We start from the raw sequence: 22,385 nt of genomic DNA, 5'->3' as shown, positions 1-22,385 counted from the left end.
TTCTCTCTCTCTCTCTCTCTCTCTCTCTCCCTCCCTTCCCTCTCTAAAGATAAATAAATAAATAAATAATGTTTTTAAAAAAGAAGACTCAAATTGTCAACACACTCAGATGCACTGTGTTCAGATTTCAGATGAACCCTACTCTCTATTCTCTTTGTCCCCTCAGTCACAAAGGTCCGACGTTTATCGGGGCACATAGTTGCCCAGAACACAGTCTCCTTATACCTAGGGGCATCCGTGGGATTAACTACTGATCAAGGCAGGCAAGGGATGTCCCAGCAAAAAGGCAGCTTGCCATCTGCAGAAAGGGTTCTTCTTTTTTTTTTTTTTTTTTAGCTCTTCCTCTTCCTTCTCTGTGCTCCCTGGAACATACACACAATGGCTGGAGTCTTGGCATCCCCTTTGAGCTATGAGGCTGCTCCTGCAGAATTTTTTTTAAAAGTAGCCAGCTAGACGGAGGTAGGGTGCTAACACCAATGGACAAATAAGCTTCTCTTATATTTGTCTTTGTTGAGTTCTCAATTTTTTTTTGCCACCTGTAGTCATTCTAAACCTACCCCTTCACACACTTTTACAACTGGCACGATGCAGGGTGAGGGCCATAAAGATACGGTATGTTTTTTCAGCAGTAACCCAGGCAAAGGTAACTCGGGATGGGAGTGGCAGGTAGGATGCACAGAGCCAGATACCTCTGCCGTGTGAGAGCCAAAAACGCTTGGGGCTGTCCCAAAGGTTTAAGAGGGACAGAGCTTCCATTGTCTACCTCTGAACCCCGTGAAGTTGTCATGGATCATCTGCATCCACTCCCTTGCCCTAGCAGAGCAGAGGAACAGATCAATGACTATTCACACCAACATGAAACTATCCCTGACCGGTCATGGAGAAGCGCGCTGGTGAGGGGGCAGGAGAGGTTCTTCCCTCTCTGCCTGCATGGCCTGTATGAAACACACAGCGTTTAAAATCACGTATCTGGCCCTGGCTGGCGTAGCTCAGTGGATTGAGCACGGGCTGCGAACCAAAGTGTCGCAGGTTCGATTCCCAGTCAGGGCACATGCCTGGGTTGCAGGCCATGACCCCCAGCAACCGCACATGGATGTTTCTGTCTCTCTCTTTCTCCCTTCCTTCTCTCTCTAAAAATAAATTTAAAAATCTTTAATGAAAAGAAAATAATAAATACTTCCGAGGGGCCACATTGGGGCCCTGTGCGACTTTCTCCATCAACCGGACCTGCCGTGACACCTGCTACATGGCTCTTTAGGGGAGAAATCTTTCCCCTCTTTGTCCTGAAGGGTAGGAAACAGGCATCTAAAACTAGGGGGTTTTAGTGATATTATTGCATAGGTTTTCTGCCACAGCAACCTTTTTTTAAAAAAAGCTGAACCCATTCCATGCATGCTGTCACAAAAGGATGTTTTTTTTTCCTTTTGTTTTTTTTAAAGATTTTATTTATTTATTTTTAGAGAGGGAAGGGAGGCAGAAAGAGAGAGAGAGAGAGAGAGAAACATCCATGTACGGTTGCTGGGGGCCATGGCCTGCAACCCAGGCATGTGCCCTGACTGGGAATCGAACCTGCAACGCTTTGGTTCGCAGCCCGGGCTCCATCCACTGAGCTACGCCAGCCAGGGCCCTTTTCTTCAGCCATGCAGTAATTTGTGTGTAAATGCACCCCAGCTTTTTCATCCACTCGTCTACCCATGAGCACTTGCACTGTCTGCACATCGCGGTGACTGTACATAATGCTGCTCTGAACACAGGGGGGCCCGTGTTCGTTCGAAGTAACGTGACGGGGTTTTTTTTAGGGTGTGTTCCCAGCAGTGGACTGCTACGTGAAATAGGTCAGAAAGAGGAAAATACCACCTGCTCTTGCTTACACAGGTGGACTCTGATGGACCGAGGGCACGGAGGAACCAAACAGAAGCACAGGTGTGGACACAGGGACAGGCGGGCGGCTGTTGGTGGGAACCACCCCGCCTGCTTTCAGAAGCTGTGAGCACCCAAGGCTGAGGCTGAGGGAGTGACCTTCGGACCAGAAGCCACCAAGAGAACAAAGCTTATCTCCCTGGCAGGAGCGCCGCTTCTGCAACCTTTACTTCACCCTGCCTGGCCCCCAATGCCTGATCGGTTAGCCAGTGATGGGTGAGATTCCTCAACGGGGGACGACCTAAGACAGGCACGATCACATGGGAGGCCCCAAGGAAGGACTTGGGAGGCTACAGCAAAAGGGGGTGATGGACCCTCACCCCTCAACTTTGACATAGCCTGAGTCCTCATTCTGTCTGTGAGAAAATCTCCTAATCTCTTGGCTGCCTACCTTCCCCTGTGTGCTGTGAGCCTGAAACAATGTCAGAGGGCAGTACGACCGACCCTGGGCCGGGACGGGCAGGTTCCCCGAGGGCCATCAGGCCTGAGAAAGACTACACCAACTCCTGTGCAACCTGCTTTGCTAAGAGTGCTCTCCGTTTTTCTGATAAAGGTCCAAGCAGGAAGTAAGTTCGTCTCCCACAGCGTTACAGCCCTTGAGCCAATAGGCTGTGACTCAGCATAGGCCCTCGGAGTTCTGTTGTTATCTGTGGTTCGATCCCGACTGCCCGACAATGATTGATGAGCTTTACCTGGATTCCTGTGCAAAACAAGCCCAATGACAGCCCGTGGAGGAACAGGCTCCTGGCCCTTCCCCTCAGAGAGATCCGCCACCTCTCCTCCCCAAGCAGGTCATGTCTTGTTTAGATTTATTCTCACCCGTGGCGGTCAGGCAGGGGGGACTGTGGGCGGGGCCCCCCCCACAAGCTGTCAGGGGGGAGGGGACTGGGGGAAAGCAGAGGAAGGAAGCAGCCAAAGAGCACGCACGCCTGGGCCGTGCACACAGCCAGCAGTGTGGTGTGGACCCAGAGAAAAGTGGGTGGGCGCTGGGGGAGGTGGGCCACAGGGGGGAAATGGGGCCATTGGCACGAGTCTCGTCTAGATCCATAGAGGGGAAATACAATAAAATAAAATAAAATAAAACAAAACAAAATAAAATAAAATAAAATGAAATGAAATAAAGCATGAACACTTCACCAAGGCTACAGGGCGGCATGAAGAGGGAGGGGCCGGGAACAGGCCACTTACGGACCAGGGGAGGTCAGCTTGTTCAGCACGGCCGCCTGCGTGTACGAGTCTCTTTGTCCTGGGGGGCCCGCATCGCGTTCCCAAGGAAGCGTCATTCGGGCTCAGCCCACACGCCTGGGGGAGTGGGGGGGGAATGGGCCCCCTGAGCTGCATTTACAAGGTGGAAATGTCCCCTACTCTGGGACAACCTGGCACCCAGCGTTCAGAGGGACCATCCTCACGAAAGGCCTGTGTCCAAGGGTTTTCCTCCCTTGTGACCGGGCTCATGGCAGGGGTGTCTGGGGAAGGAGACACCCCCTTACGAGAACCGTCTGCCGACAGTGTCACGCACGCCAGAGCTCCCGGAACTTCCGGAGAAGCGAGACGTTTCCGAGGGCGAGGACTGGAGGATGTCTTGTTCTGGTAGGGGTTTAAGGCTTGGGAAAATTTAGCTCAAGGTAACTAGTCATCAATCTAGCAAGTCCTGTGTATGTTCAGTTTTTGTTTCAGCAACTACAGATCAGGCTTATCTTGGCGCCTAAGAGTAAGCAGCGGACCTCCTGGAGACGTCTGTACCACGAAGAAGCAAGCGACCACCCTTCCCCCTTGGAGGCAACTGTTGAATTTCAAAGGCTTTCGCTGACACCTTGTTTGCCCTCCCCCAACCCCCTTATAAAAGATCTGGCCAGGAAAGAAAGAGCAAGATGGTCTGTGAGGGTATGAACCCGCCATCTTCTCGGATCGCCGGCCATCGGAATAAAGGGCCTATAAAAGATTCCATCGCTGTCACTGCTTATTGGGTTTGGCAGTGACAGGCGGCGGCCCGAACGCCGGGGTCTTTTCCGGTGACACTTTCCCTGCCCTTGCCTTCGCGGTTCTCCACAGGTACCGCGTCTTTCCCAAGATGCAGGTTCAAGCGGGGTGCTGGGTTGAGCAAGCCCGCCACCCCCACAGTGCCAGGAGGCTTGGAGGAGAGTTCGACTCTTGAAACACTAACGTGTTTTGTGATACAGTGCGTGATCCCCTCCAGGCCCACCCGTGTGCTCAGAAACGGTAACATTGTATCCCCTGTCACCGCCAAGGACTGTTCCATTGTTGACTCTGTAAACAGTGAAGTGTTTTGTGATACAGTGCGCCTGGTCCCTTCTGGGCCCACCCCACATGCTCAGAAACGGTAACATTGTATTCTCTTTCGAGGTTGAGGACTGTTTCATTGTGTATCAGCAGCACGCCCTGAGTTCGAGTTCGAGTCTTGCCCAACCCAAGCTACGCGCATGCAAGGATTTAGACATCGAACAGGACGTGCCTCTGTGAGGCTTCCACTTTGCGTCTCGCACAGACGTGGCGGGAGACTCAGTGGCGTCCGAATTTCCCCGCGTCCGTAAAGATCGGAGGGGGACCCCAGCGGTCTAGATTCCCGTGTTTGACCTGTCAGCCTGCAGGTGCCTGTCATTTGGGGAGAAACTGATTGCAAACCCCTTATCCACTCACCTGGCAGGGAAATTTGACTCTGTTTTTTTGTGAGGTTTTTTTTTTTGCAGTGTCATTAGAAGCAACGGACAGCTCCTGAACACAGGAGCTAGCAGAACCCACGGAGGCATCGGGCGTGGAGAAGTTCGGGGAGGGAGGGCTGGAAGGCCAGGTCCCGGGGGTGGGGGGGCGTCCTGCTCCCCTGGGACCCCCACTGTCTCCCGACGTCTCCACGGGTTTCCACACAGAAGCCACTCAGGAGCTGACATCCGGCCCTCGGGTCATGCTCCGTGACAGAGAATGTGCCCGCTAAGGAGAGGCACGGTAGCCTGGGCTTTCAAAGCCAGCCTTGGGGAGGGAGGGTGCTCCGGTTCAGGCTTGGAGCTCGGCCCCATGGCCGGCTGGATGGGGCCCCTGTCAGCTGGATTGCTACTCCCCGGGAGCCCCACTTTTCCCAGTTACGGCAGCATGCAGCAGGGGGCAGGGGGTGTCGAAAAAGACCTCCCTGGGCGTGGTGGCAGTCTCTGAACCAGGGTTTGCCCTGCGGTAGCTGGGTGCCTGGGCCAGCGGGGAGGGAGGGAGGCAGGCAGGGAAACGGCATAAAAGGCAAACACAGACCCTCCAGCCCCTGAATCCGTCCGGCTCCCGAGACAGACACAAGGAATGAAAATGCCAACGATGTCAGCCCGTGCACCCCCCACCCTGGTCCGACAAGACGGGGCCGCTGTTGACACAAGACGCACCTGTTTGTAAACAGATGCTGAGATTAAAAACGGCCTTTGCAGAGTTTGGGGAGGAAAAAAAATAGGCCACCCGCATAGAAGGTGTTTTCTCACTCGACCTCAGAACCTGAATATTCCTTTTAGGCGGACAGGAACGTTTTTTTTTTTTTTCTCTCTCTTGACAGCGTCGGGGGTCGGGTGGCTGGTGGAGCCGCCTGCCTACTCTACATGAAGGGGGTCCCTGTATGATCCTTCCCAGGGAGACGGGGGAGTCGGATGCAGGATAAAGCAGCTCTCGGAGGAAAAGGGGGAGGAGGAGGCGGAGAAGGCAGCTTGAACTGAAGACGACCTGGGAATTTTTAATGAAGACCCCAGAGACGCCTTTTCGTTTTTCTTCTTTTTTTAAAAAAAAAATTTTTTGGTTGACCTTGCGTCAAAAGAATTCCAAGTATGTGGAGAACCTTTTTGAACCGTTACTTAGTAAGCACGGGTAGGCATTCCTCAGCCCCTGGCCTGTGAGTTTTGTCCTGTTGAGTGGTTACCGCTGTAAATGATTATTCCAGGGCCAGCTGGTATAATGGCTCAGTGGGTTGGAGCGTCGCCCCCCGGGAAGGCGGGGACACCGGAAGGTTGCGGGTTCGATTCCCAGTCAAGACACACGCCTGGGTTGCGGGCATGCTCGGGGCACACGTGAGAGGCAGCTGACCCATGTTTCTCCCTCATGGGAATGTTTCTCTTCACCTCTCTCTGTGTGTCCCTCCCTGCCTCTCTCTCTCTGAAATCCACCATCACGTCGTCAGGTGAGGATCCCATTAAAAGGAAATGGTCTCAGGTCAGCAGCAGCTAGCTGGAAGACGGTTCTCTGGCCGCATGAGTCTCACATGAAAACTGCACCATGCCCAGCCACTGAGTATTAAAAATGAAAAAAAAAAATCCATGTAGGGCTTTGAAAACAAACATGCTGTATGTGATTCAACACCTGAATGTGGGCAAAAAGTTCTTACCTGGTAACATCTTTGAAAAGAATCATTTCTACTTCCGATGTTGCAGAAAAAAGATGCCCTACGATGATATGAAAAAAAAAAAAAACCAGAAATGCTTCTTCTTTTATTTTTTTTCAGATTTTACGTATTTATTTTTAGAGCGGGAAGGGAGGGAGAAAGAGAGAGAGAGAGAGAGAAACATTAATGTGTGGTTGCTGAGGGCCGTGGCCCGCAACCCAGACGTGCGCCCTGACTGGGAATGAAACCTGCGACGTTTTGGTTCACAGCCCGCGCTCCATCCACTGAGCTACACCAGCCAGGGCTGAAATGCTTCTTAATGAAAAAATAAATATATATATATGGGCACAGAGCCCAAAATAAGTGTACATGCACGGCTGTCCTGTATCGCCTCGGAGCAAAAGAGTTATTTGCAGGCTGTGGCTTTTCTCTCTCCTTTGATTTGCTCGGGCGCTTGTCCGAGGGGAGGGGAGGGGACGACCAGCAACTCCAGAATCTTCAGGACGACTGCGTTCCCGGCTGGGAGGAGCACCGGGCCAGGCCCTCTGTGGGGGCTGCCAGGAGGCCAGAAGGCCGGCAGGCGCGCGGCGCACAAAGCAGCGCCTGTCTCCCCGAGAGCTGTCCCGCCCGGCCCTGCGCGGCGACCCGGTGCGCACAGGACGACAGGCGTTGCCGGCCGCGGAGGCGGCCAGGGTCAGCAGCCTGTTGCCTCCCCGAAGTCCCAGCTGGTTTGTCTGCAAGCTTTGTTTGTGTGACGGGGGAATCAGCCGACGCACGGGCTCGCCTCGGTCGCGGAGGGGACGTCCCCGAGCCGGCAGCCGCCTGGGTCCCGCCGGGAAGAGCGAGGTCCCTCCGACCAGCCTCCGCCGCGTGCTGACCTCCGCCGCCTGGCCCAGCGCGCCGCCGCCGCCGGCATCCAGGTAATTCGCTTCTGTGGTAGGTGCTGTGCGCCGGCTCGGGGAGACGCGGGGTTGGGGCGGGGGGTGCAGGGCGAAGAAGAAATCGTCTTCCAAACGACACGGGAACCTAGGCCGAGGGGATCCCCCCCAGGGAGGGAGGGATGCGTAGGCAAATGCACCGGAAAAGGCGCCCAGCGGGGATGGAAAAGGGGGCTCGCCTCCACATTTACAGTTGGCACGGCATTGCCGAGACACGCTGGAGGCTGGAGACGGGAACGCAGCCTGGGTTTGGGGACTCAGAACCCCACGGCTGTGGTGACACCGGGCTGGCGGGCCCCGGGGCGCTGGAGGACAGCGGGACCCCGGAGAGACCCCTCTGCCCTTGGACCAGAACCCAGGGCTGCATTACCGCTGCCACTCCCTGGACATATCTTGTGGCTCTTTTTAGAAAACTTTTCTTGGCACGGAGGTGTCACGGGCAGATAACACCTGGAGTCAGTTTTGTTATGTTGCAGTGTCTTAAGACACCAGGGGGGTTTGCAAGATCTCGGTAACAATATCGTGAGCCAAGGCTTCCCGATGTTGCAGAATTCTCCTTTAGTGTTTCTGTATGTGGAGAGCAATTAACATGTCGTGTGTTGGTCGGTGACACAGTGTTGCTGAGGATAAAGCCGGTGCTCGGTGCTCGGGGGTGAGGTCTGCAGACCTGAGTGGCTCGCCGCTTGCAACTTTGTATCTTTAAGCGTCAGCCCCCTGCCGGCGCCGCCCCGCCCCGCCAGCCCCCTGTGGGGGCGGTATTTTCTGTGCTTTAGCTCTGTTTATTTTTTTTTTTAATGGAAAGTTTTCTCTGGCTCCGAGGAGGAGCACGCACGTGGAGCCAAGTGTGAGGCCTTGGTCACTGGCTAGAACCCTGACCTCGGTGCAAGGGTGTCAGGGGTCTTATCGTCATCGGCCGGAGCGGAGTATGCGGGACCAAAGGCCAACGTCGCTACAAAGTTTCGCGTGACCTCCAAGCCGTCAGGGGAGCGGCCTAGAGCCACACCCTCAACTCTCCCGGGCCAGGAACAGCACACCCCACTGGCCTGTGGTCCCTGGGGAAGTCAGACGCAGCTCGTGAAATGCTTTTTGTGTCTTTTTGTTGACGTTCTGATTGTTGACACTCAGGCAGACGCGTCTGGTTTTCCTCCCCTTTGCCTCCCTTTACCCAGCCCCCACCACGCTCCCCTGTCCCCGCACCACACCCTCCGTGTCCGTGGGTCAGGCTTGCGCGTTCTTTGCCCCTGCCCCTCCCCGCTGCTTCTGCCCAGTGCCCCTCCCCCGCCAGCAGCTGTCAGTCCGTCCTTGTGTCCATGGCTCTGTCTCTGCCGTCTCCCTCCGTTTACTTTGTTGACTGCATTTTCCCCAGGAGTGAAACCACGCGGCACTTGCCTTTTTCGCAGCCTGGCTTATTTCACCGAGCACAATGCTCTCCGGGAGGCAGAAGGCAACATTTGTTTCATTGTTTACCGCCACGTAGTATTCCATTCTGCACGCGTCCCACAGACTGTTTTATCCAGTCCTCTCCTATGCGTTTTCTGGGGGCCAAAAAAAAAAAAAAACAATTAAAATAGATCGAAAGGAAAAATCTTCTCTCCCTTAGAGTATACGATATAATAAGAGTGTCTTGTTTCTAAAAATTTTTTTAAATGATAGAGGGAAGGGAGGGAGAAAGAGAGAGAGAGAGAAACATCCATGTGCGGCTGCTGGGGGCCGTGGCCTGCAACCCAGGCACGTGCCCTGACTGGGAATCGAACCTGCAACACTTTGGTTCGCAGCCCGCACTCCACCCACTGAGCTACGCCAGCCAGGGCCAGGAATATCTTCTATAACACACCTGCCCTATGTGTCACATGATGTGTATTTTATATGATGCATATGTAAATGTGTAAATATTCACTTAGGCTCCCTAAGAGGAAGTGATTGGAGGACTGTGGCCCCCAAGCACCGCCACAGGGGAGGACATGAGAGCCAGGACTCGTGTCGATGGGGCGGAAACGACCCTGCGTGGGTGCAGACTCGGGGCTGTGCCCACGTGTGCTTGGGACGTGCCAACCGTCCCCTCGTAGGACATGAGCCCGGCGGGGGGGGGGGGCAGCACCTTCCTCATGCTGTTCCTGCCTCCAGCCCCACCCCACCCCCCGCCCCGCCACGGCGGCACAGTCCCCGCTGCGAATTGCAACTCGAGGGCAGGAAGTCGTGAGGCTCAGGGATGGCCACTCCCAGAGGGACAGAGACTGCGTCATCCCACTCACGTCTCGGGGGGTCCCCAGAGGGGTCCGAGGTGCAGAGACACAGGGGACAGTGGTGGCAGGGGCTGGGCGCAGCCGGAGGTCTGGCTGTTTAGTACGGACTTCCAGTGTCCCGAGGGGGAAACCCCGTACAGTGGACGAGGGTGGCAGTAACGTGAGTGTCCCCGGTGCCACCAAAGTACACACGGACCAGTATTTCCCGGGGGGTGTGTTCTCGCACGCATTGGCCAAGACAAACAGCCACCCTCCTGGAGATTACTCCACACAGCCGTCCCCGTCGCTGCGTGCCGCGTTTTCCTGCCTTTCCCAGGAAGGGCCAGCAACCGGTGTGAGGACGAGTCCGGGGTGTTTCCGCGAATAAGGTCAGACCGGTAGGCGCCCACGCCCCACCCCTGGCCCGTTCGCCAGCCCGGCTCTCCACCCAGCACAGCTCAGAGGGAGCGGCAGGGCCCCGCACGTAGGAAAAAACGCCGAAACACACACCCCGTTCAGGCCCCCGACACACCCGTGCTACCTCCTTGACAGCGTTTTGGGTGTGTTCACAGCCGCCCCGGAAGGAAGACACGTCATTGTCCTCCAAGTGCTCGGTGGCTGCTGTCGGGCCTTCGTGACCGCGGCAGGAAGGGCCCAAAGCCCCCATTCCAGGGTGGGCTTCCTCTTTTCCATTTATTGGATGAGCTCCCCTCCGGCGGCCTCGGACGACCTCTCTCTCTCTCTCTCTCTCTTTCCTTCACAGGAACTAGAAATCGGGAGAGGACATGGCACCCCTGGGACGTGCTTGGTAAGGCGGCGGGGGGACCCTGTGCCGCGGGGAATCTCCCACCGCGGCGTCCACGCGCCGTCCGGGGGCGGGGGCTGTCTCCGAGTGCGCCCGGCACCACGGGCCTGCCTCCGGAGGCCGCCGACCGCAGGTCTCCAAACGCAGCGTGAGGCTCGCCATCTGTGGGGGCGCCCCTGGGGCCCGGTACCTGGGGGTGTCCAGGGCGGGGTCAGAAGGGGCTCGGTATCCCCGCCTCTCCCATCCCAGCTGGCACGCGGGTCTCCGGGGGCGGGGGAGGGGGGGCTCCTGCAGGGTGGGGGGGCAGGGTGCGGCCCCGCCAGTCTCAGGCCCTCCTGTGACGCGCGCACTCTCTCCTCTCCCCGGGGGGACGGCGGAGGGGGGGGGGGGGGCGGGTGGCTGGCTGGGGGCCTGCGTTCTCCAAGGGGCCTATCGGCCACCTTCATTGCATGACCCTGGTGGCATTGGAGGTCCGTTGTCTCAGTGTGTGTGGGCAAACGGCGGGTCACAAACATAAGAGGATCTGCTGTTTACACCTGAAAAAGAGAGAGAGACAGGGATGTATTCCAGTCCTGCGGCCACGGGGTGGCGAGACAGGGTCCCCTAAACCAGAGACACCCCCGCCCGCACAAGCCCCGCGGACGAGGCCGAAAGCGGCGTCGGGCACGGCTTCCGCCGCTTGCTTTGCAGGAGCTGGCTGGCCGTGCGCCTCGGCCTCCTGGGCTGCGGGCTGTCCGTCGTCGCCGCCGCCGCCGCCGCTGGGAGGGACGTCTCCGGCTCCCGCCCCAACATCCTGCTCTTCCTGGCGGACGACCTTGGCATCGGGGACATCGGCTGCTACGGCAACGACACGATCAGGCAAGCGGGCGGCACAGTGCGCGGCAGCGGGCGGGGCGGGGCCTCTCCGCCTGCGCCTGGGGGATGGGAACGCCCAGTTGTTTGTTTGCTTTTTTATGAAGATTTTCTTTATTTATTTTTAGGGAGGGAAGGGAGGGAGGGGGAGAGAGAGAGAGAGAGAAACATCCATGTGCGGTTGCTGGGGGCCGTGGCCTGCAACCCAGGCATGTGCCCTGACTGGGAATCGAACCTGCGACGCTTTGGTTCGCAGCCCGGGCTCCATCCACAGAGCCACGCCAGCCAGGGCTTGTATCATCTTTTTTAATGCTCACTCAAGGGCCTGCTGAGAGAGGGGATGGCAGGGGGAGAAACATCCATGCGAGAGCCACATCGGCTGGTTGCCTCCCGCACACCAGGGGACCAAACCCTCACCACCCAGGGGCTCGCTCTGGCCGCCAGTGACACCCAAAGTGTCCTTGCGGTCTAGGGGACGGTGTGCCACCCGCGGAACCTCCCAGCCAGCCAGGGCGACTGGATGGGTGTCTCCCACGCTGCAGAAGACAGAGAGGGCTCTCGCCGTGGCCTCTGGGCATCCCCAGGAGCCCCTGGGGGAACCGAGCCATGACCGGCAGGCAGGCGTTGATTAGAAAAGCTGTGTTATCGTCGGTTGAAGAATAAAAGGACTCGTGTGTGTTTTTTCTCCGCAGGACTCCCCACATCGACCGCCTGGCGAGGGAAGGCGTGCAGCTCACCCAGCATGTGTCCGCTGCGTCCCTTTGCACCCCGAGCCGGGCCGCCTTCCTCACGGGCAGGTACCCTATCCGATCAGGTGGGTCCCCTCTCGTGGCGTCCACTCCCACGCCCAGGCACCCTATCCGATCAGGTGGGTCCCCTCTCGTGGCGTCCACTCCCACGCCCAGGCCGCCGGTGGTTCCTGTGGTTCCCTCGTTGAAGCGCGGGCCCTCCGGGACGGGGGGCACAGAGCGGTCCTGGCCCCCGTGTTTGCTGGAATCGTCACGGAAAGATGTATCTTGCTGATTTCAGAGAGAGGGGAAGGGGAGAGAGAGAGAGAGGGAGAGAGAGAGGGAGAGAGGGAGAGGTGGGGGGGCAGAGACACAGACAGAGAGAGAGAGAGAAGCAGAGAGAAGCATCTGTGTGAGAAAGAAACATCCACCGGTTGTGTTTCCCACACACCCCAACTGGGGATCGAACCCACAGCCCAGGTATGTGCCCTGACCAGGGATCAAATCGGTGACTTTTTTGGCATGTGGGGGTGACGCTCCAATCCGCTGAGCCCCCGCCCCTGGCCGAGGCCATGGGTTGATTCTTGTTCGAGCCCAAACCCACAACCTTCTCGTATCAAGATGCTGCTGTAGCTTACCGAGCCACCTGGCCAGGGCAAATGTCCCCTATTTGTATCATGATATTTTTGTTAAGATTTTATTTATTTATTCTTAGAGAGACGGAAAGGGCAGGGGAAAGAGAGGGAGAGAAACATCCACGTGTGGTTGCCTCTTGTGCGCCCCCTCCTGGGCACCTGGCCCGCAACCCAGGCACATGCCCTGACTGGGAATCGAACCGGCGACCCTTTGGTTCGCAGGCCCACGCTCAGTCCACTGAGCCACAGCAGCCGGGGCCTCATGGTAGCGAAGTGGCTCACTGATAGAGCTCCACAGCTAACCAGGGACAGGGGCAGGGACTGGCCCATTCCTGTGCTGTCGGGGACCCAGTAGGGAAGGAGGTGACGAACCTCTTCTGTGAAGGGCTAGATGGTCAACACTTTTGGTTTCCAGGGCTGTGAGGGCTCCACTCTGTCGTAGGGTGAAAGCATGTGTAGGCATAATGCAACACCAGTGGGCGACACCCGTGGGTGCGGCTGTCTCCCAGGGAGACTTCCTTTACAAACGCTGAAAGGTGAACCTCATCCCACTCTACACGTTGGGAAAGGTACTTCTAGGGTTTAAATTTTTCCCCGGCCCTTTGAGCACGGACGACCTTGTCAATACTTTAGAATCACTTGGAGGGGATCTTCCCGTCACTCCAAATCACCAATTCCACGCCAGGTCAACGGCTCGATAAAATCCACACCCAGGCGTGAGAGTCCTTGGAGATCCCCAAACGATTCCAACGTGCAGCCACGTTTGGAAGCCACTAGACCGTATCAAGACGGGGATGAAATCGTAACACCATTTTTTAAGTCTCTCTTTTTGATTTCATTGTCTTTTGATAGATAACCTTCCCATACCAAAAAAAATAAATAAATAAATAAGTGTTCTCACCAACTTTTTTCAATTCATCGGTGGTTTTATTTGCCGCAGAAAATACGGTCCGGCATGGCAGAAGTCCATTGCCAATCTAGTTTGGACTCGTGGAGATTTTCACCAAATATTCTCAATGTCAAAATCGCAGTCATAAGCCCTGGCTGGCGTAGCTCAGTGGATTGAGCGTGGGCTGAGAACCAAAGCATTGCAGGTTCGATTCCCAGTCAGGGCACATGCCTGGGTTGTAAGCCACAGCCTCCAGCAACCGCACATGGATGTTTCTCTCTCTCTCTTTCTCCCTCCCTTCCCTCTCTAGGAATAAATAAAATCTAAAAAAATAGCCATTTACCTGTTTTCATATTAAAAAAAAAACAAACTATGAACAATGATTTAAAAAAAAAAAAAAAAAAAACACCTAGCAGTCAGGATGAAAAACTGCCCACCCAGAAATGACTGGATAAAGAAGGTGGGGCCCATACAGGCATCAGGATAGATTCCAGCCAAAGAGACGATGCAGCCTTACCCATTGGGACGGCATAGATGGACTTAGAAGGTACTAATCTCACCCAGCGAACAGAGAAAGGCAAATCCCATGTAATTCCGCTTCACCGGTGGGACCGAAAGAGCAACATCCACAGGCACACACAAGAGACAGACTGGTGGACGCCTGAGGGCAGGGGCGCGGGGAGGGCTGGGTGCCAAGGGGGAAGGGATGGAGAAGGGGCCGTCGTGGGGGCATAAATTCCAGGGAACCGAGTCCACCCTGTTGTCCTGTGTGCGGTGCCAGGTGGGTCCTGGGAACGCCAGGGGGACCCCTCGGTCAGTGGCACGTAACTAACGCATACCTATTGCACGCTACACCTGAAACTCATCTAAGATGGAGCGTCCCCTGTGGTGGGGATGGAGACCATGGGTTTTTCAGAGTAAAAATGAACATGACACGGATCATAACCGACGCTTGCCGGTGACCTCTCCCTGACCACCTCCGAAAGGTATGGTGTCCAGCCACGGCAACCGCGTCGTGCAGTGGACCGGGGCCCGGGGGGGCCTCCCCACCAACGAGACCACCTTCGCGAAGATACTGCAAGAGCAAGGCTACGCCACGGGACTCATAGGTAGGTTCCGCGGCCGGCGCCAACGACCCGACTTTTGTTACACGGAGGGGATATTCACGCCGAGGGCTTGGAAGGGAGGGAGGGGGCCTTTCGCGGTGGACAGAAGGTTCTGTGCGGGCCCCGTTGAGGTGATGGCTCAGGGTGCTGGGTGTGGAGGGGGATGGGGAGACCATAGCAGCCCCGGGGGGAAAAAAAAAAGAAAGAAAACAGCAGCCCGACTGGGCGTGCCAATGAGCTGACTCACCGTCCTCCCAAACATCGGCGGTTCTTCTCATGTTCCCCATTTTCCGACTCCTGACATAATGCTGTTTGCTTTCTTTTCTGACCACGAGAAATGTGACGGCTTCCTTCCTCTTTCTCTGCTGCCATGAATAGCATCCTGACCTCTCCTTTCAGGATCTTATTTATTTACTTTTCGAGAGAGGGGAAAGGAGGGAGAAAGCGAAGGAGAGAAACATCGAGGGTACGGGGGCCTCTGGAGCGCCCCCCCTGCTGGGGACCCTGGCCCGCCACCCAGGCCTGTGCCGTGGCTGGGAATTGAACCGGCGACCCTTTGGTTCGCAGCCCGCGCTCCATCCACTGAGCCACACCAGCCAGGGCCCGTTCTTATGTCTTGATAGGCCAACAGACCATGTTGTGCAATGCAATGAAATAGAATGAAGGGCGACGGGCACCCCCACGTGCCTCCCAAGGGGCGCCCCAACAATCCCCTCTGCCCTTCAGGGAAATGGCACCTGGGCGTCAACTGTGAGTCCTCAAGCGACCACTGCCACCACCCGCTCAGCCACGGCTTCGACCACTACTACGGCATGCCGTTCACCTTGGCGGGGGACTGCGCGCAGTGGGCGCTGTCGGAGAAGCGCGTCCGGCTGCAGCGCCAGCTGAACCACTACGCGCTGGCCATGGCCCTCGTGGCCCTGGCGCTCGCCGCGGGGAAGGGCGCTGGCCTCCTCCCGGTGTCCTGGGCGCTGGCGCTGGGCGCCGCCGTGGCTGCGCTCTTGTGCTTCGCGCTCTCCTATTTCCTCGGGCCGCTGATCGTGCTGGCCGACTGCTTCCTGATGAGGAACCACGGCATCACCGAGCAGCCCATGCACTTCGGGACGTCGGCGGCTCTCTTCCTCCGGGAGGCCTCGTCCTTTGTGGACAGGTGAGCGCGCGCGCGCGCCAGAGGGTCCGCTTGGTCTCGGCGGGACGGAAACGCGCGTCCCGAGGTCTTCCTCTGCCCTGGGCGCGCAGCCGGCGGCGGCGGCGAGAGGGTGTGGGGGTCCGGGAAGGCGTCCTGGCTCGCGTGCGAGCCGTGGGGGGCGCGGCCTCCGGCTGAGCTTCGCGGCGTCCTTGCAAACAGCGGCACGGCCCCGTTGACGCAAGTGCTGTCCCCTTCCACTCAGGAAAGAACCCCCATTCCGCTGGCCCCTAATCCCCAGGGGCCGCGTTGAACGCACGTAGCAGGATGCGTCACTTCACCGCTCTCGGCAGAAAATTCCAAATCCAAGGCCCTGGCTGGCGTAGCTCCGTGGACTGAGCGCGCGGGCTGCGAACCAAAAGTGTCGCAGGTTCCATTCCCAGTCAGGGCACATGCCTGGGTTGCCGGCCATGGCCCCCAGCAACCGCACATGGATGTTTCTCTCTGTGTCTCTCTTCCTTCCCTCTCTAAAAAATAATAATAATTATTATTATTATTATAATAAATAAACAAACAAACAAATAAATAAATAAATAAAATCTTCTTAAAAAAAAAAAGAAAAGAAAGTTGCAAATCCGTTCCAAGTCCATCACCGAGACGAAAGGGGGTCTGAGGCTCACTTCCGAGGAGACTTCAGCCTCCGTGACGCAGGAAGGGTGCCAAAGCCACAGGGACCTGAGGACGAATCCCGCCACACAGGCAGGCCGTCCTATACTCCCCCAGGGCGTGCCCATAAAGGGGAAGCAACTGGGAGCCGTGAGGTTGGGATCACGTTCCGGAACCTTCTCTTCTGAGAGGTCTCGGTGGAAGCGCCTCCCGTTGTGTAAGGCGCGAAGCTGGGCGTCAGCTTGCGAATTCAGACAGGGGAGGCTACCGTGCCCCGGTTCAGGCCGAGGTCTGGACCTTGGCGTCCACACTTGCAGAATTCCTGCTAAATTCTACGGAACGAGACTGAAAGTCCGGGAGAGACGCAGGTGAGATCACAAAATTCAGACAGGGGGAAGGAAAAAGGAAAATCTGCCTACAAAAGGGAGAATCGAGTAGAGATGCACAACCGATTATTTTTTAAAAGATTTTTTCTATTCACTTATAGAGAGAGGGGAAGGGAGGAAGAAAGAGAGGGAGAGAAGCATCCATGTGTGGTTGCCTCTCGAGCGCCCCCTCCTGGGGAGCTGGGTGGAAAGCCCGACATGTGCCCTGACTGGGAATCGAACCGGTGAGTCTTTGATTCGCAGGCCGGCGCTCCGTCCACTGAGCCGCACCAGCCAGGGCCATGACGTACTATTTTGAACGCGTGCTCTTTCAAAATGATCTCACGCCCTGCACTTGGCCGAGTGTGCAACAGCTCTGACCCTGCGAGCTCGGGTCCGAGGCGGAAACACGCACGTCACAGAGCCACAACGGATGCTCTTCCTTTCCATTGCGAGGAGGCTGTTGCGTTAAAAAAATAACCACCAAGCCCTGGCTGGCGTAGCTCCGTGGATGGAGCTCGGGAGGCTGCAAACCAAAGCGTCGCAGGTTCGATTCCCAGTCATGGCACATGCCTGGGTTGCCGGCCATGACCCCCAGCAACCGCACATGGATGTTTCTCTCTCTCTCTCTCCTTCTCCCTCCCTCCCTTCCCTCTCTAAAAATAAATAAATAAAATCTAAAAAAACTAAAAATGTTTAAAAAAAATAACCATCATATCGGAGATGCATAAACCCAGTGTGGCTGTTTCCGCCGCCTGTGACGGGGAGAAGCGCCCCCCCCCCGCCCCCCCGTGAAAGACACTCCGACACCAGAACGGTCTCCCGCCTGGTGGGTGGGCCGCGTCGCAAAGACAAATACATGAGTCAGGACGTCATCCTTGCATGGGCCCTTTCACAGTGCGAGGATGTCAACCTCAGTTTTCTCCAAAAAGAAAGAAAGAAAGAGAGACAGACAGAGAGACAGACAGAGAGAAAGAAAGAAAGAAAGAAAGAAAGAAAGAAAGAAAGAAAGAAAGAGAGAGAGAAAGGAAGGGAGGGAGGGAGGGAGGGAGGGAAGGAAGGGAGGGAGGAAGAGAGAGAGAAAGAAAGAGAAAGAAACAAAGAGAGAGAGAGAGAGGAAGGAAGGAAGGAAGGAGGGAAGGAAGGAAGGAAGGAAGGAAGGAGGGAAGGAAGGAAGGAAGGAAGGAAGGAAGGAAGGAAGGAAGGAAGGAAGGAAGGAAGGAAGGAAGGAAGGAAAAGAAAGAGATCTGGTCGTGTCGTGCTTATTTGCAGAAACAAGCAAAGGCCTTTCCTGCTGTTCGTGTCCTTCCTACATGCCCACATCCCCCTCGTCACCACGGAGGCCTTCCTCGGGAGCAGCGTGCACGGGCTGTACGGCGACAACGTGCAGGAGATGGACTGGATGGTGGGTGAGTGCCTCCTTCCGGGGACAACGCCCAGCCCCCTCGTCCCGCGGCCCGGGGGTGGGGGGAGACCCAGGATGAGGGCAGGAGGAGGCTCAGGAAGGGGGCAGACAGGGGACGCGGGCATTCTGTGGCGATCTCGTGGACGGGGACGGGTCTACGGCATCACAAATCACAGCATCTGTGGTTCTCCGTGTCACTCGTCTCCTCGTAATGCCCCGGAGCTCCCTCCGTGCTGTCGAATCCGGCCGGCTTGTCTTCCTTCTCCTGGCTCAGTGCTAGTCCGAGGTGCGGGTGCAGCTCACCCTCTGCACCCCGTCATCCACCGACGGGCACTTAGGTCACCCGATGGCTCGGGTATCGTGAGCAAGGCGGCAATGAACGTGGGGGTGAAGACATCTTTTCTTTTTTGAAGATATTATTTATTTACTATTTTAGAGAGAAAAGGGAGGGAGATAGAGAGAGAGAGAGAAACATCCATGTGCGGTTGCTGGGGGCTGTGGCCTGCAACCCAGGCACGTGCCCTGACTGAGAATCGAACCTGCGATGCTTTGGTTCGCAGCCCACGCTCAGTCCACTGAGCTACGCCAGCCACGGAAGGCATCTTCTTTTGCCTCAACTTTCAGTCAGGACGCTGTCTGTCCTCGGGGGCCTGTGTGCGTGTGGCGTGCCTAGAAGTTTCTAGACTCGGAATGGGAACTGTAGAGAGAGGTGTCGACCTGAAGTCCAGGATGCTCAGGATAGCACGGCTGGACCACGGCTCACTCCCATGATGCTTCACCGCGGAAGGCTCATTGGGGGGAGGTGCAGAAAGGCAGAACAATCGGGTGTGAGACGGTCTTCCGTGTCCCCCGGCTGCAACGCGCCAACCCTTTGCAGGGCAGATCCTGGACACCTTGGAGACACGAGGTCTGGCCAACAACACGCTGGTGTATTTTGCCTCGGACCACGGGGGGTCGTTGGAGGCTCAGCTGGGAGGCCACCAGTACGGGGGCTGGAACGGCGTCTATAAAGGTGAGGCTGGCGGGCGCCCCCACCCCCGATCCCCGTCTGGGGTCCCCGCTGTCATCCCCACCCCTTCCCGCGGCGGTGGGGCCGGGTACCTTAAAGAGACACAACGAATACTCCTAGAAACTTTTCATCTTTGTCTTTGTGGGCGGAAGCGACACCCTGCCCTGTTCAGATTCAATTTGTTTTCTTTGGGCTGTTCACTGGGTTTCAGTCCATGCTCAGACCTGGACAGCCGCCACCACTCCTCCGTGACTGAGTCTTGTCACCGCCTGAGAAAGACACTCAGGTGCCCTCAGGTGTGCCATTGCCCCCCCTTTCCCCTGGGGCCCCGCTCTGCCAGCTACTCACTGATTCCTGTCTCTCTCTGCGTTCCCATTCTAATCATTTTACGGACGTGAAACGATTCAGTAGATTGTCCTTTGCAGCTGATACTTTTTTTTTTTTAATTTTTTGGTAGGAAGTCAGTAATTTTTTTTTCATTTTATTTATTTATTTTTATGTTTAGGGAGGGAAGGGAGGCAGATAGAGATAGAGAGAGAGAGAGAAACATCCATGTGCGGTTGCTGGGGGCCATGGCCTGCAACCCAGGCATGTGCCCTGACTGGGAATCGAACCTGTGACACATTGGTTCCCAGCCCGCGCTCCATCCACTGAGCTACGCCAGCCAGGGCTTGCAGCTGATACTTTTTACTCAGCATGTTTCCTAGGTCCACCCCTATGTTGTCGTGCATTTCAGGGTTTTTCCTTTTTCATGGCCATGTAATATTCCGTTGTACAACTAGACCACCGTGTGGGTGTGTCCGTCCACCTGCGAATAGACTCAGGTTTGAGTTTCGTATCCAGGTCACGCATTCAGGGAATGTGGACCGGATTCCACTGGCATATGGAATCTACAGATTGATTAGAAAGACAGCATTATTGGATGGGGGATTGCTCGCCGTCCGTTTTCGTGGCTGACACGGATCGGCGGGCAGAATAGAAGACCTGTACAATCTAACGTCTACCGGGGAGGCATTTCGCCAGACAGAGGGACACAGGGACAGACACTCAGGGAGAGCGTTCGTTTCAAGACCAGCCGAACAGTTCCATCGTGTGGAGGAAGCAGCCACGTCTGATCGCAACGACCCTCTTTTCTCTCCCTCTGGGACCACAGGCGGCAAAGGCATGGCGGGCTGGGAAGGTGGGATCCGGGTGCCCGGCATTTTCCGCTGGCCCGGGGTGCTGCCCGCCGGCCGCGTCGTCTCCGAGCCCACGAGCCTCATGGATGTCTTCCCCACCGTGGTCCGGCTGGGGGGCGGCGAGGTGCCCCGGGACAGGTAGGCAGCCGCCCGAGGAAACCCATTCACGTTCTCCTGGACACGATATCGGTGTGCACAGGTGTGGCCTGTGTGGGCAGGGGGGTCAGGTATCGTGTGACGTCAGTGGCTGGAGAGAGAGGCCAAGCTTCTCCCTTTCTCTGGTCAGTGTCCCCTTCGCAGTTTGAGCTCCATCCACGGAGCCACGCCAGCCAGGGCGAGCAGATTATGTTGAGTAAACACGTAGCACAGAGGGGGTCATTGCTCCAGTCACGAAACACAGAGGCAGGGGTTCCATCCTGCAGCGAGGGGCCGCCTCCGTGGGAAGGGACAGGCGCAGGGCTCCGCCCCCCCCCCCCCATGAGGCCGCTGGGTCCCTGAGTGCCCGTCGGGCCTCCCGCAGGGTGATCGACGGCCAGGACCTGCTGCCGCTCCTGCTGGGCACCGCCCCGCACTCGGAGCACGAGTTCCTGGTGCACTACTGCGAGGCCTTCGTGCACGCCGCGCGCTGGCACCAACGCGACCGTGAGTAGGCGGCGTCTCGCCTCCTGTCCTCCACCGCCCGCTTCTGCGCCCGCTTCTGCGCCCGCTCCTCTTTCCAGCAGCGCCTTCTGGGAAGGCGGTCCGGGACCCGGGGCGGACCCGTTAACCAGGGGATTTTTGTATACGCGCTCACACGCTTGCTCACACGCCCTGCCTCCACGCCGCAGCCTGAGACAGCGCCTCGCTCCTGTTCATGGCTGCGTAATATTCCACTGCGCCGTGGCTGGACCCCGTGTGTCCCCCAGCCAGTCTCCATCTGGCCACTGTGTGGGATGCTGCGGTCCAGCCCCGTGCCCCCCCTTTTGCTACAACACCCTCGGCCGTTCTGGTCTCTGTGCAGGTGGAGCCGTCTGGAAGGTGCACTACGTGACTCCCATCTTCCACCCCAAAGGCGCGGGAGCCTGCTACGGCAGACTGGCGTGCCCGTGCTCCGGGGAAGGGGTGGCCCACCACCACCCGCCCCTGCTGTTTGACCTCTCGAGAGACCCGTCGGAGGCCCACGCCCTCACGCCGGACACAGAGCCCGCGTTCCATGAGGTGCTGGAGCGAGTGGCTCGGGCCGTGGAGGACCACCGCCGGACGCTCAGCCCCGTGGCCCTGCAGCTGGACGGGTCCGGCAACCGCTGGAGCGCGTGGCTGCAGCCCTGCTGCGGCGGGCCGTTCCCGCTGTGCTGGTGTGACCGGGAAGGGGGCGGGGACCGCCCGACGCCGCCCGACCGGGACCTCTGAGTTCCTGCGTCGCGATTCCTCCCCCGGGGACAGAGCAAAATGCCCCCGCCCCGGGGGGTGGGGGGTTCAGTCCCGTGTTTTCTACGGGGCTGAACAGGAGGGCCAACGTGAAGAAGAAAGAGACCAGAGACCAAATTCTAAATAAAAGGCACTCTGGAGAGCTGTCCACCCGGACAACAGGCAGTGACTGGTGAAGTCCCTCTTGCTGCAGAGTTGCTGGACAAAGGACCCCGGCCCCCCCCCCCCGGAAAGCCTGTCCCATGCCCAGGGAGAGCCCAAGTCCCACACCAGCCCGTGCCTTTGTCCTACGGCTGTGCAGACGCCCCGGGGTGACCAGGGGCCGCTTTAAAGAGCGTGGTCTTGCGGCTGGAACTCCTTCTGGGCGGAGGTCCCTTGGGTGAGCAGGCAGCCCCAGTGAGCCAGGGAAGCCCAGAGTTCAGAAAGTGTGCCGGGTACTCCAGGTGGGTCTTGCGTCTGCGTGTGCGTCAGGAGGTCACTGCACGGCGCCTCGCGCTGGCTTTGCAGTGAACACACCCAGCGCAGGACAGCGCCCAGAGGAGAGGGGTGCAGGGGTTCTAGTCCAGATGTCCCGCCACCCAGCCACCTCTCGCTGCACTCACACACACCCACCACGCGCATCCCAACCTACATCGGTCAGTGTGGGCCGTGGAACACAGGACCCGAGACTGGGGCGCCTTATACCACAGACTCTTCTCCCTCCCCGTCCTGGAGTCTAGAGGCCAGGACCCAGGGGAGGGCAGGGCTGGCTCCCCCTGAGGCCTCTCTCTCTCT

At 57.4% G+C, this 22,385-nt stretch overlaps 1 protein-coding gene across 1 annotated transcript; it reads left to right on the top strand.

The window, feature by feature from the left end:
- Positions 1 to 585: 585 nt before the first annotated feature.
- ARSL (arylsulfatase L) lies at positions 586 to 21,813 on the top strand. The gene is made up of 12 exons (XM_036017252.1): positions 586 to 612; positions 7,048 to 7,216; positions 9,778 to 9,838; positions 10,879 to 11,103; positions 11,790 to 11,911; positions 14,336 to 14,458; positions 15,182 to 15,605; positions 17,885 to 18,021; positions 18,895 to 19,029; positions 20,180 to 20,342; positions 20,725 to 20,846; positions 21,205 to 21,813. Exons 1-12 carry the CDS (start codon positions 586 to 588, stop codon positions 21,591 to 21,593), a joined length of 2,097 nt encoding a protein of 698 aa, XP_035873145.1. The 3' UTR covers positions 21,594 to 21,813.
- The last annotated feature ends 572 nt before the right edge of the window (positions 21,814 to 22,385 follow it).

Source organism: Phyllostomus discolor, chromosome Y, assembly GCF_004126475.2.
Source record: "Phyllostomus discolor isolate MPI-MPIP mPhyDis1 chromosome Y, mPhyDis1.pri.v3, whole genome shotgun sequence".
In the NCBI taxonomy this organism is placed as follows: domain Eukaryota; kingdom Metazoa; phylum Chordata; class Mammalia; order Chiroptera; family Phyllostomidae; genus Phyllostomus; species Phyllostomus discolor.
The sequence above is the reverse complement of the archived record's forward strand: the minus strand, read 5'-3'. Positions and strand labels throughout refer to the sequence as shown.

Excerpts from the sequence above, each read along its gene's own strand:
- ARSL (XM_036017252.1), top strand. The coding sequence starts at position 586 with ATGCAGGGTGAGGGCCATAAAGATACG. Across the intron at positions 9,839-10,878 it reads CCGCGAATAAGGTCAGACCG|CCCCGCGGACGAGGCCGAAA; the intron begins GTAGGCGCCCAC and ends CGCCCGCACAAG. Across the intron at positions 18,022-18,894 it reads GGAGATGGACTGGATGGTGG|GGCAGATCCTGGACACCTTG; the intron begins GTGAGTGCCTCC and ends AACCCTTTGCAG.